Source organism: Mesoplodon bidens (assembly GCF_964165515.1).
Source record: "Mesoplodon bidens genome assembly, chromosome: 3".
Taxonomy (NCBI): Eukaryota; Metazoa; Chordata; class Mammalia; order Artiodactyla; family Ziphiidae; genus Mesoplodon; species Mesoplodon bidens.
Window position 1 is genome coordinate 146,227,520 of NC_138178.1, and position 11,198 is coordinate 146,238,717.

Sequence of the window (11,198 nt, forward strand, 5' to 3'; positions counted from 1 at the left end):
ATTCTAGGTTTTTTGGTCTATGTGGTCTCTGTTGAAAGTATTCAGCCCTGCTTTTGTGGCAGGACAACAGATATAGACACTAAGCAAATGAACAGGAGTGGCTGTGTTCCAAAAAAACTTTATTGATGGATACTGACCTTTGAATTTTATATAATTTTCATGTGTCATGAAATATTATTCTTCTTTGGATTCCCCTCCCCCCATTATTAAAAATGTAAAATCATCCTCAGGCCATACAAAAACAGTTGAGAGGCCATACTTTGCCGACTCCTGAGTTAGATAAAAATCAGGGATATGATGAAGGAAACTTCCCACAGTTATGCTGAAAGTCTCCCAAAGAGATGGCTTTGATAAACTCTGTTTATTTTAATCTGTAATTTCTTTGCATCTTTTTTCCTTTACTAAAGATTTGCTACTCACTTGGATGCCTTAGGAAAAAAATGCCAAGTCATTTTGTTGAAACATTAATATAGGAACAGGAACACCTGAAAGAAATGCAAACCCAGTTCTACAAATACTGAGTCTTTTCTGCGCTAGGCATTCCTGGAGACAAAAACATGAATAACACATACCTTTATTATAAGTCGGTGATGAAGGAATTATAGGGGTGTACACAGAATATCGTAGGATCACATAGAAGGGAGAGTAATTCTGCTCATGGAAGATGATCTTGTGTTTATTGGAGAAGTTGGTAAGAAAATCTGGTAGGGAGACAGGCAGTTTTCACGGAAAAAAACAAACACTGAAGAAGACAAGTTGTTTATAGAGTAGATTAAGTCACTAGGAACTATTAATGAACAATTTGTGGAAGTCACAAACTTTTTAACAGTAAATAAATCAAGAGACTTTATTAAAAAGTTAATCCTGAAGAAAATCACAACACCTCGGGCTGAAAGCAGCTACTTTTTTTTTATGGTGTACAGCACCATCATTCTTCTTTTTCACCCCAGAAAATATTTTCCAGATTACTTTCTCTAATTGCAGCAAAAATAATGTTTAGTGAGTGAAATCACAAGATGTTGCTTCCATATTCAACACAGAATGTAGAAAATAATTGGGAGGCTGATTTTTTTTAATTATGCAGAAAGCAAACAAATGCAATTAAATAAGTACAGGTTTGGAACAATTTGTGCATTATAAAATGCCTATGTTTATCAGGCTAGCAGCTAAAAGTAAGTGTTTTAATTTAACAAATACATATTTTCTTTTAAATCCATCCTTAATTGGCCACACCATAACTAACTTCACAATTTTGCTCTGTACTCGCAGAGGCGCTTTTAAAAATAAACATACAGGGCTTCCCTGGTGGCGCAGTGGTTGAGAGTCCGCCTGCCGATGCAGGGGACGCGGGCTCGTTCCCCGGTCTGGGAAGATCCCACATGCCGCGGAGTGGCTGGGCCCGTGAGCCATGGCCGCTGAGCCTGCGCGTCCGGAGCCTGTGCTCCGCAACGGGAGAGGCCACACAGTAACAGGCCCGCGTATCGCAAAATAATAATAATAATAATAATAATAATAATAAAATAAAATAAACATACAAATGTATGAATGGATGAGTTCATGCCATACAAACTATCCAAGTTCTAATCCAGAGTTCCCAAGGGCCCTGGAGGTCAGCGTAAGGGCTGGTAGCTCTGCTCTTTCTCGAACTACTTTATTTCTGTGTAACTCTAGTTGCAAGCAGCAACCCTAGATTCTGGGCATCTCTCAAAAATGGGGTTAAATTAAAGAAAAGTAACTTTTTCACCATCATTCTCTTTATTGCCTAAGTTTCTAAGCCTGCCAACCTTACTGGGAAAATGCAAAGTTAAGAATGTGAAGGGCTACCGTTTCACACTTAACTTTGAAAACACACTTTCTGTTTCTGAAGAATGGTAGACTTTTATGTATTACATTACAGAAACCGGAACAGGAGTTAACCAAATACCGTTTGGATTTAGAAGTAGCTTGAAACACCTTCTTAGCCAGCACAATCCTAGAGTGTGGAAAAGCAGAGGTCGGCATTCTGGCCTCAATTTCAGATGGCCTTCTAGCCACAGTCCCAGTTTCAGTATCTCATGACCCCCAAACCTTCCATTTAAACAATACTGCAGCTCCTTAGACTTCTTACTATAACTAACCCGTAAGTCCGTCATATGGTTAAAATATTCACTTGAGCATCAGGGAGCGCCCTCCAAAGTGCAACCGTAAATTGCAAGCAGCAAGGGCTCAGAGATGGCCAGATATTTTTGCAAAGCCTGAGTTTCTTCCACCCAGTATGCTTCAGGGTATTAAGAAAAAACAAGATAAAGAAGAGGTGTGGGGACTTCCCCGGTGGTCCAGTGGTTAAGAATCAGGGTTTCCACTGCAGGGGGCACAGGTATGATCCCTGGTCGGGGAACTAAGATCCTGCATGCCACAGCACGGCGAAAACAAACAAACAAACAAAAGGTGTCATTTGCCTTAGGGTATCTTTATGAGGGAGATAATTATGAACTGAACTTCACGGCCTAAGGGGAACCAGCCAGTCTTCCACCGTGACCTCTTCGGCGCTGAGAACCTGACGGCCACGCCCATGCCAGGTCCCTCCCCTCGGCCCCGCCCACCGCGAGTGCGGGTCACTTAGGCCGTCACCATAACGGGGCCCGGCCCCTCGACACCTCTGTTTCCGACCCAATGGGGCGGTGCCAGGGGCGGTCCCGGAAGTGACGCAAGGACGCGCCCTCCATTTTGTAGGACGCCAGAGCAGCTAAGTGCGTCAGTTGTGGAGAGACGTAGACGAGTTGAGTCCTGGTCTGCGGGGAGGCTGCCGGCTCCGTTGCAGACTACGGACCTCTCTGGGTCTCAGCTGACAAAGATCCTGTCCGGTAGGTGAGTGGCTCACTTTGAGGGAAAGGCTTCTCGGATCGAGGCTTCTTCATGGCCGCTCAGATCGCGAGTGGTCATGGCTGCTCTCTGTGCGGAGGACGGCGTCCAAATGAGCGCAGTTTATTCGAGGTGGGCGCTGGGGCACGTCTCCCTTTGGGTATTGTTTGAGGGGACCTGACGGGGGAAGGGCGGTCCTGGTCACGGTCGTTTTTACAGAGGGGTCGTGTGCCCCTCCCTGCCTCCTTCACTCTCCGAACCCGGCGAGTAGTGGGCCGAGACCTTTGCTCGGGGTGTGGTCGGGGCTGTCCCAGGGCGGGTACAGTGACCCGGAGCGGTGGGGTCGGGAGAGGGGGGAGGGGACAGGGAGTTTGGCACGCACGGCTGTCCCCACCGCCGGCTCCGAGGCCGCCATTTTGTGACTGTTCCGCGGCCGCCCGCCGTCGTCTGCGCAGGCGAGGCGGTGGCGTCACGAGATTCCGGCTTCCACCCGCTGTGACTCTCCTGGGAGGCGGCGACGCGCGCGCGGCCCGTCGCCATTGGGCTGGCCTTGCGGAGGGGGGGTCGGCTCCGCCCGCACTTCTCGGCCTTTCCTGACTGCGGCAGACGGGAGGGGGCCAGAAGAGCCGGGGAGAGAGTGCGGCTGCGCAGTTCCTGAGGCGGCAGTGGGCGTTGCGGTTGCTGCGGTCTGGGCCCAGGGAAGGATCGTGTTGGGAGCCGAGTTTTAATTTTGTCTGCAAGGGACCTGGCCTAGTTAAGAGGCACTCTTGGCAGTCTTGTTTATAACATCACCGGGTAAACATTTTATTTTATGCCGTTTATGTTTTTGATCCCTTGACCAGACATTCTTCTGACATTTCACCGGTATTATCTCAATTGAATTATTTACTGACAGGAAGTAGTAGCCGGACATGAGTGGCTGTCGAGTATTCATCGGGAGGCTAAATCCAGCGGCCCGGGAGAAGGACGTGGAAAGATTCTTCAAGGGGTATGGACGAATACGAGATATTGATCTGAAAAGAGGCTTTGGTTTTGTGGTGAGTATTTAGAACTGGTTGACTTATCTGTTGTTAAGTGGGTAAAGATTGTGGTAACCAGTGCCTTCGATTTTATTGAGTCCAGGTAGAGTATCTTTAGGAAATGCTTTGCATCCTTGAGGCAGTGATTTTCTTAAGGAATAAAAGAGCCTCACTGCTGGCTGAGAGAAATCACTGCTGGTCGCTTTTTGATGGGGCTGAGCTATATGCTGTTGTCATTAAGATACTCTTCCTGGGCTTTCACAGGTATTTACTGGTTTTAATGGGTTGTAGAATACACTTTTAAAGGCGTGTGAAACATTTGGGGTTTTTCATGTTTGTAATTTAGGAATTTGAGGATCCCAGGGATGCAGATGATGCCGTATATGAACTTGATGGAAAAGAACTCTGCAGTGAAAGGTGAGGATCTCGTTTTTAGTTTTATCACTAGTTAGCACTGCAGAAATAGAGCAGACTAGGTCAGCTGGGTATTTATTTCTAAATAGGTCTCTGACATAGCCTAAGTGGATAATGAAGAAGTTTCTTCCCTTTCTGTAGGGTTACAATTGAACATGCCAGGGCTCGATCTCGAGGCGGAAGAGGTAGAGGACGCTACTCAGACCGTTTTAGTAGTCGCAGACCTCGAAATGATAGACGGTATGTGATGGATGGCTGCTTTGAACAAGCGTTGCTGCAGGAGGAGTCGTTAATGTTTAAAAACCATTAGCAATAAGCGATTTTGCCGTTTGCGTATAATCAGTTCTGTTACGTCCACTGTTCCTGTAAGTGTGTGAGTCATAAAATAATGCAGAAACTGTTGGCGGAAGTCATTTGAATGACTTGTCATATCTGATTGCTTGAACTTGCCCACAACTGAACACAATAAGTGCACGTTGCTTCATTTCTTCCATTGTGAGCGCTCATTTTCTTCTTCAGAAATGCTCCACCTGTAAGAACAGAAAATCGGCTTATAGTTGAGAATTTATCTTCAAGAGTCAGCTGGCAGGTTTGTTGAAATACAGTTTTGAGATATTTTAATGTGGCTTTTTAAATATTAGTGGGTAGCTAATGTTTTTATTAATGTTTTATTAAAAGTAGTTTTATTTTTAAATTAATGGACTTAATCGTAATTTTAAAATTTTAATTAAATGTAATTGGGGGATATTTCAAACTTTAATATTAGTGATCAAATGTAAATGTTTTGAGGATATATTTTCTTGTTTTTTAATATCAATTTTAACCAAATATTAAACCCTTTATTTGCCAGCCTATCTGTGTCGTTGGCCTTATGACGAGGAGTGCCTGTGGGTTATCCTAATCGTTGTCTTGGTCACTCTTGGTTGGGCCTGGTTGACTTTGCCAGTCAGCTCCTACAGTGATCAATTGGCCACCTCTAGATCTGTGTTTGCCGGTCTAGACGTAATCGGTGCACTTCCTTGAAGTGCCAGGTTGCAGCGATCCCAGAGCGTTGATAACGTGATCTGATCCCTAAGTTGAGAGCTGTCTTCCTGTAACGCTTCCGAATAAGAGGTCCTGGTCGAAAAGAGTTGAAAGATACGAAATTAGGTGGTCGTTGGAATCCTGATCGCAGTAAAGTGGTCCTTGGTAACTACACAAGAGTAGAACATGTCTGCATCCGCCAGTAGTCTGCTAATAGGGAGGGCTGTGCGATTAAAGGCTTCCATCGATTGGGTAGTGTCCTTCAAGTGGGTGGCGAAGAGCCAGTCGGGCATATGTCATGAAGGTTTCTCCGACCGATTAATGGTTTGCTGCTTGACTAGCCTAGGGAAATAATAATAAAGGTAAAGTAAACTTTTTTAATGACATATGGGGCACAAGATAACTGGTGTCTTGTAAATGTTTTGTTTTTAAATATAAAATTTCTACTTTAGTCTTTACTTTAAAAATATGTATTGTTTCTTTTTGTTTTGTTTTTGTTTTTTGTTTTGTTTTTTTCCTTTTGTATTGAGCTCAGTATAGACTAATACTACTTTAATGTTAAAATCTAAATTTCCTGGCATTTTGCTTAAAAGCAATATGCTATTTGCTTATTTCGTGCCCTGACATATATTATTTTTAAATTCTGATAGAATACAAGTGTGGTAAATACCATGTTTGTACTTTATCTAACATCTTCTCTTTCAGTAGTCTTGTTTTTATACAATGTGGTTGTTTGTGTGTCCTATTTCCTTTTCTCTGCTTAACACAATCGTCTTGTGTTAAGGATCTCAAAGATTTCATGAGACAAGCTGGGGAAGTAACCTTTGCGGACGCACATCGACCTAAATTAAATGAAGGGTGAGTATGTACTGGAGTATGAGAGCCTTTTAAAATATTCTGAAACTTTTATTCTGAATGTTTGAGCTCTCAAAGTTTGGACATGCTGGAATGTAGCAGTTCTCAGTCAGGGTTGAGTTTGCTCCTCAGGGTACATGTGGCAGTTCTGGAGACCTTTTGGTTGTTATGACTGAGGGTGCTGCTGGCATCTTGTGAGAAGAGGTCTGGGATGTTAGTAATCATCCTATAATGCACAGGAAAGCTTCTCACCCCCAAAGAATCATCTAGCTTAAAATGTCAACGGTTTGGAGGTTGCAAAGTCTTGCTCTCATGCTGTTTTATCTGTAAAGAGATGACTCAATATAGCAATAGCAAAATGAACATTAAAAAGGTACTTAAACTAGACTGATAACATAGTTTGTGAGACGATAAGAAGTATATAACTTTACAAATGGCATTTTTTTTCTTTGTAGGGTAGTTGAGTTTGCCTCTTATGGTGACTTAAAGAATGCTATTGAAAAACTTTCTGGAAAAGAAATAAATGGGAGAAAAATCAAATTAATTGAAGGCAGCAAAAGGCACAGGTATCTCTTTAAATTGTTTTTTAATATAAATTTATTTTATTTTAGCTGCGTTGGGTCTTCGTTGCAGCGCTTGGGCTTTTATAGTTGCGGCGAGTGGGGGCTACTCTTCGCTGCGGTGCGTGGGCCTCGCGTTGGGGTGGCTTATCCTTGCGGTGCACGGGTCTAGGTGCTTGGGCGTCGGTAGTTGGCAGCACCCGGGCTCACTAGTTGTGGCTCGCGGGCTCTGGAGCTCAGGCTCAGTAGTTGTGGCACACGGGCTTAGTTGCTCCGCGGCGTGTGGGTTCTTCCTGGACCAGGGATCAAACCCGTTTCCCCTGCATTGGCAGGCGGATTCTTAATCACTGTGCCACCAGGGATGTCCTGTTTAAATTTTTAGGTCAAAGTTTTATTTAATGGATTTGTAGGGCCTGCCACTTAGTTTTTTGTTTTTTGTTTTCTGTTTTTTTTTCTCATTCCTAGTAGGTCACGAAGCAGGTCTCGTTCCCGGACCAGGAGTTCCTCGAGGTCTCGTAGCCGTTCTCGGTCCCGGAGTCGCAAGTCTTACAGCCGGTCCAGGAGCCGGAGCCGGAGCCGGAGCAAATCCCGTTCTGTTAGTAGGTCTCCTGTGCCTGAGAAGAGCCAGAAACGTGGTTCTTCAAGTAGATCTAAGTCTCCAGCATCTGTGGATCGCCAGAGGTCCAGGTCCAGGTCCCGGTCCCGGTCAAGGTCCAGATCAGTTGACAGTGGCAATTAAACTGTAAATAACTTGCCCTGGGGGCCTTTTTAAAAAAAAAAAAAATCCCAAACCATACTTGCTAAAAATTCTGGTAAGTATGTGCTTTTCTGTGGGGGTGGGATTTGGAGGGGGGTTGGGTTGGGTTGGGCTGGGTATCTTTGTAGATGTGGACCACCAGGGGTTGTTGAAAACTAATTGTATTAAATGTTTTTGATAAGCCTTCTGCTCACATTTTTGTGAATGTCTGAAGTATATAGTTTGTGTATATTGACAGAGCTCTTTTATAACTAAAGCAAATTTAATTTTTTTGTACTAGAAAAATTTGAACGTTTTAGTTCCTGGTTATTCAAATATGTTAATACAAAATTAGTTTAATGCCTCACTTAAACTAATTAATAGCTTTGGACACTTAAAAGAGCTCTAAATTTGCTTGTACGTAAAGGCTTAATTTGAGTTTTCCTTGTTAGGGTCAAGGGTGTCCATCCACCCACCCTTTAACAGCTGCCTGGCAAAGACGTTAAAGCAGCTGTTTGTTATTGATAATAAAAGATTATAAAACTGATTTTGTCTGTTTGTTCGAAGGAAGTATGGCTACATCCTCCTCCTTCCCCATGCACATTTGACACATTTAAAATCCCTGGTAGAGAAGGCTGTAGTAGTGAGGTATGGTGAGCCTTTTTTTTTTTTTAATTAGTACCGTTGACATTTCTTGGCTAGTCAGAAGATGGACAAAGAAGTGTGAACTGTTCAAAACAGTGATGACTAACAGTTGTTACGACTGTTTCCCTTGTGTGTGATCCTCCTGTCCTTTAACCACCCAATTTTATTTGGCGTCACGTTATTTAGGCCTTCCATAGCCAAGAGAAGGACAATTTGGGAAGCAAGATTGTAAAATTTAATGTTTTATGCCTAACTTAAAGGTTGTAATATAATTTTGATGGTCGGAGATCATCACGTACAACTTTTTAAAAATCACTGCACATGAATGCTTTAAGGGGCTTTCACATGCTTTTTCTTGTCCTGAGACATGGATGTAGCAGTCTGTTAAAGGGAAAACAGTTGGGTAGTGAAAACTGCCTAAGGTTCTACATCCATCTCTGTTAAGTGTTAGAGCCCTATACCTATAGGAAATTAGTTTTATTGTTTCTTTTAGGAATATCATAGACTCATTTGAGTGCTAGTCGAGATAAATACTTGTAAGCAGAACAGTAAATAACAAATAGTAGCCACTATTAAGTCCCTTGTCTGTATAGTCACTGAATTCTTAACTATTACATGTAGTATATATATAATTCCTGGTATTAGAACCCAGGAAGTCTAGTTCCAGAACCCCCAAACCACTCCACACTCATCTGACCTAACCTTTCAGGGATTTTGAGGAAAGCAGAATTAGAAACCGTGGGAAGATTGGGCTTCCCCAAAGTGTGGGGATTGGGTAGTGGGAATCTCCATATGTGGAGGCTGGGGTTAAAAGTTCTTGGCGTGAAAGCTGCCCCGTGTTCAAGACTGCAGGACTCGGGCCATAAAATTGTGAAGCTGATCTTTTTAACGCAAACTCTTCCAGGGAGAGTTTGTGTGGTATACTTGTTTATTCACTTAGATGTGGGGTACTCTGCTTACCAAATGGGAACCTAGGTTTTTTTTCTTTACAGTGTGTGTGAAATGGAGAGGCACAATTATTTTCCCCCTTGGGCTTTTTAGATACGGTAACTCGGTGGTGTGGTGTATGTTTGACGTTTTACCAGTGACTTTTCACCTCTCTATCGTTAAATAGGTAACATCAGTGGCTTACCACTTTAATAAGATAAAGCCCTCTCTTTGAACAAATGGCAGAGATGACTAAGTTATTTTGAACTGGTAAGTTGGCCTGAATTCCCAGATACAGGACATGAGAAGTAAAGAGTGTGGGTATATAATCCTAAGCAGTTGTAGGACCAGGTTTTGCAGGGCGTAAAGTAACTCGTTTTGTATTGGGCTGTGCTGCGGGGAGTGTGGGATCTTAGTTCCCGGACCAGGGGTCGAACCCGTGCTCCCTGCAGTGGAAGCACGGAGTCTTAAGCACTGGACCGCCAGGGAAGTCCTTGTAACTTGTTTTTTTATATACAGTTGGCCCTTGAACAGCACAGGTTTGGTCTTCATGGGTCCACTTATATACAGACTTTTTTCAACAAATACGCGTTGCTGTATTACACGATCCATGATTGGTTGAATCAGTTGATGTGGAATCTTAGATACAGAGGGCTGACTAAAGTATACTCGAATTTTCAGCAACATGGAGTTTGGCTGTTCAGGGGTCAACTTAGTCCTCTAAGGAAAGTTTGTAATATATCTCAAGTTCAGCCATACCTTCCTCAAAAAGCTGAACCTTAACATTTGTTCTGCCTCACCGAGTCTACTAGTAGATGATGTCAGCTAGATATGAGAGAAAACAGTTTGAACCGATACATAAATGGTAAAATATGTAAGGCTGATAGGCGGTAGATCTCACAATTTTTTCTAAAACAAATTTGCATTTTTAAGAGGTTGTTAGTGACCCAAATTACTGGTGTTCTGGTGCTGGGAGTACTGGTAGTTCTGGACATTTGCCAGACCGATGCCCTAAAATTTACTTGTCTTGGTTTCGATTGAACCTAATCACATTAAGTGGTATGAAAATTACAAGAAACTCTAGGCATGGTCAGCTGTTTGCAAGTGTTCTTATTTGTTAATCTTCCACCTAGTTTTTTTTTTTTTTCTAGATTTATTTTTTTTATTTATGGCTGCGTTGGGTCTTCGTTACTGTGCATGGGCTTTCTTTAGTTGCGGTGAGCAGGGGCTACTCTACGTTGCGGTGCACAGGCTTCTCATTGCGGTGGCTTCTCGTTGCGGAGCATGGGCTCTAGGCACACGGGCTTCGGTAGTTGTGGCTCGCGGGCTGTAGAGCGCAGGCTCAGTAGTTGTGGCGCATGGGCTTAGTTGCTCCGTGGCATGTGGGTCTTCCTGGACCAGGGCTTGAACCCGTGTACCCTGCATTGGCAGGTGGATTCTTAACCACTGCGCCACCAGGGAAGCCCTTTCACCTAGTTTTTTATGCCTGTGAGCCAGATGGAAAATGTCTGAATCTCATTGGGGAAAATTTGAAACTTAAGGATTTTAGTTACTTTGACTTAGCAACCACTAATTTCGGCAATAGCGTACAGTACTCTGAATTTGGAGGGAGCATGATGTGAAAACTACTGATACCTAATGAAGTGATGGCACAGATGATTAGTGAGACTAATTCTGTTGGTATTTGTACTTCTTTTCTGGCTGTTTTGAAGTTTTCCTTCTCTTCTGGAATTGTGTTCTTCAAAATGTTCTTTCATTTCATTATGGCTGAGGTTTTGAGTTTGCCTTATCCAAGTGTTTTTCCATTTTATTATGTCTGCTTTTGCGTACTTGGTGTCGTATTCTCAGGAGCTTTCATTCCAGTGACGTCAAAAGGGAAGGAATGGGATCTGAATATTTAAGGTTAGAAAGGACTTCTGAAGTCTGTTAATCCTACAGTACTCTGAGCATGTATTTCCCTTCTGGGTCACAAAACTTGGAACAGAATTTGGGTATTTGATTGTAGGGTAAGAACCCATTTATGGACTAGTTCAATTGCTTTTTTATGCCTATCAGGCACTGTTCTAGAGATGCAAGGGCAAAAGGCAGTTTTGGTTCCTGCCTTCGTAGGGCTGTCATTGAATAAGTCTTTTATTTTGTAAACAAGTATCAAGTTCTAAGCTGGGAATAGGTGAGGCT

At 43.1% G+C, this 11,198-nt stretch overlaps 1 protein-coding gene across 5 annotated transcripts; it reads left to right on the top strand.

The window, feature by feature from the left end:
• The first annotated feature begins 2,703 nt into the window (after positions 1-2,703).
• On the top strand, positions 2,704-7,995 carry SRSF5 (serine and arginine rich splicing factor 5). Of its 5 annotated transcripts, none has more exons than XM_081227241.1 (8): positions 2,704-2,847; positions 3,737-3,878; positions 4,207-4,277; positions 4,416-4,514; positions 4,794-4,863; positions 6,082-6,155; positions 6,608-6,718; positions 7,178-7,995. In XM_081227241.1, exons 2-8 carry the CDS (start codon positions 3,753-3,755, stop codon positions 7,449-7,451), a joined length of 825 nt encoding a protein of 274 aa, XP_081083367.1. In that variant the 5' UTR covers positions 2,704-2,847; positions 3,737-3,752; the 3' UTR covers positions 7,452-7,995. The 5 variants fall into 5 exon arrangements, with proteins under 5 accessions (XP_081083367.1, XP_081083371.1, XP_081083368.1 ...); XM_081227245.1 differs by having other exon boundaries at positions 7,181-7,995; XM_081227242.1 differs by having other exon boundaries at positions 2,704-2,843.
• Positions 7,996-11,198: the final 3,203 nt, after the last annotated feature.

What these genes read in the sequence shown, in the direction of transcription:
- SRSF5 (XM_081227241.1), top strand. Translation starts at nt 3,753, where the DNA reads ATGAGTGGCTGTCGAGTATTCATCGGGAGGCTAAATCCAGCGGCCCGG. An exon ending in AAAGAACTCTGCAGTGAAAG is followed by an intron (nt 4,278 to 4,415) that starts GTGAGGATCTCG and finishes CCCTTTCTGTAG; the next exon opens with GGTTACAATTGAACATGCCA. An exon ending in CGACCTAAATTAAATGAAGG is followed by an intron (nt 6,156 to 6,607) that starts GTGAGTATGTAC and finishes TTTTCTTTGTAG; the next exon opens with GGTAGTTGAGTTTGCCTCTT.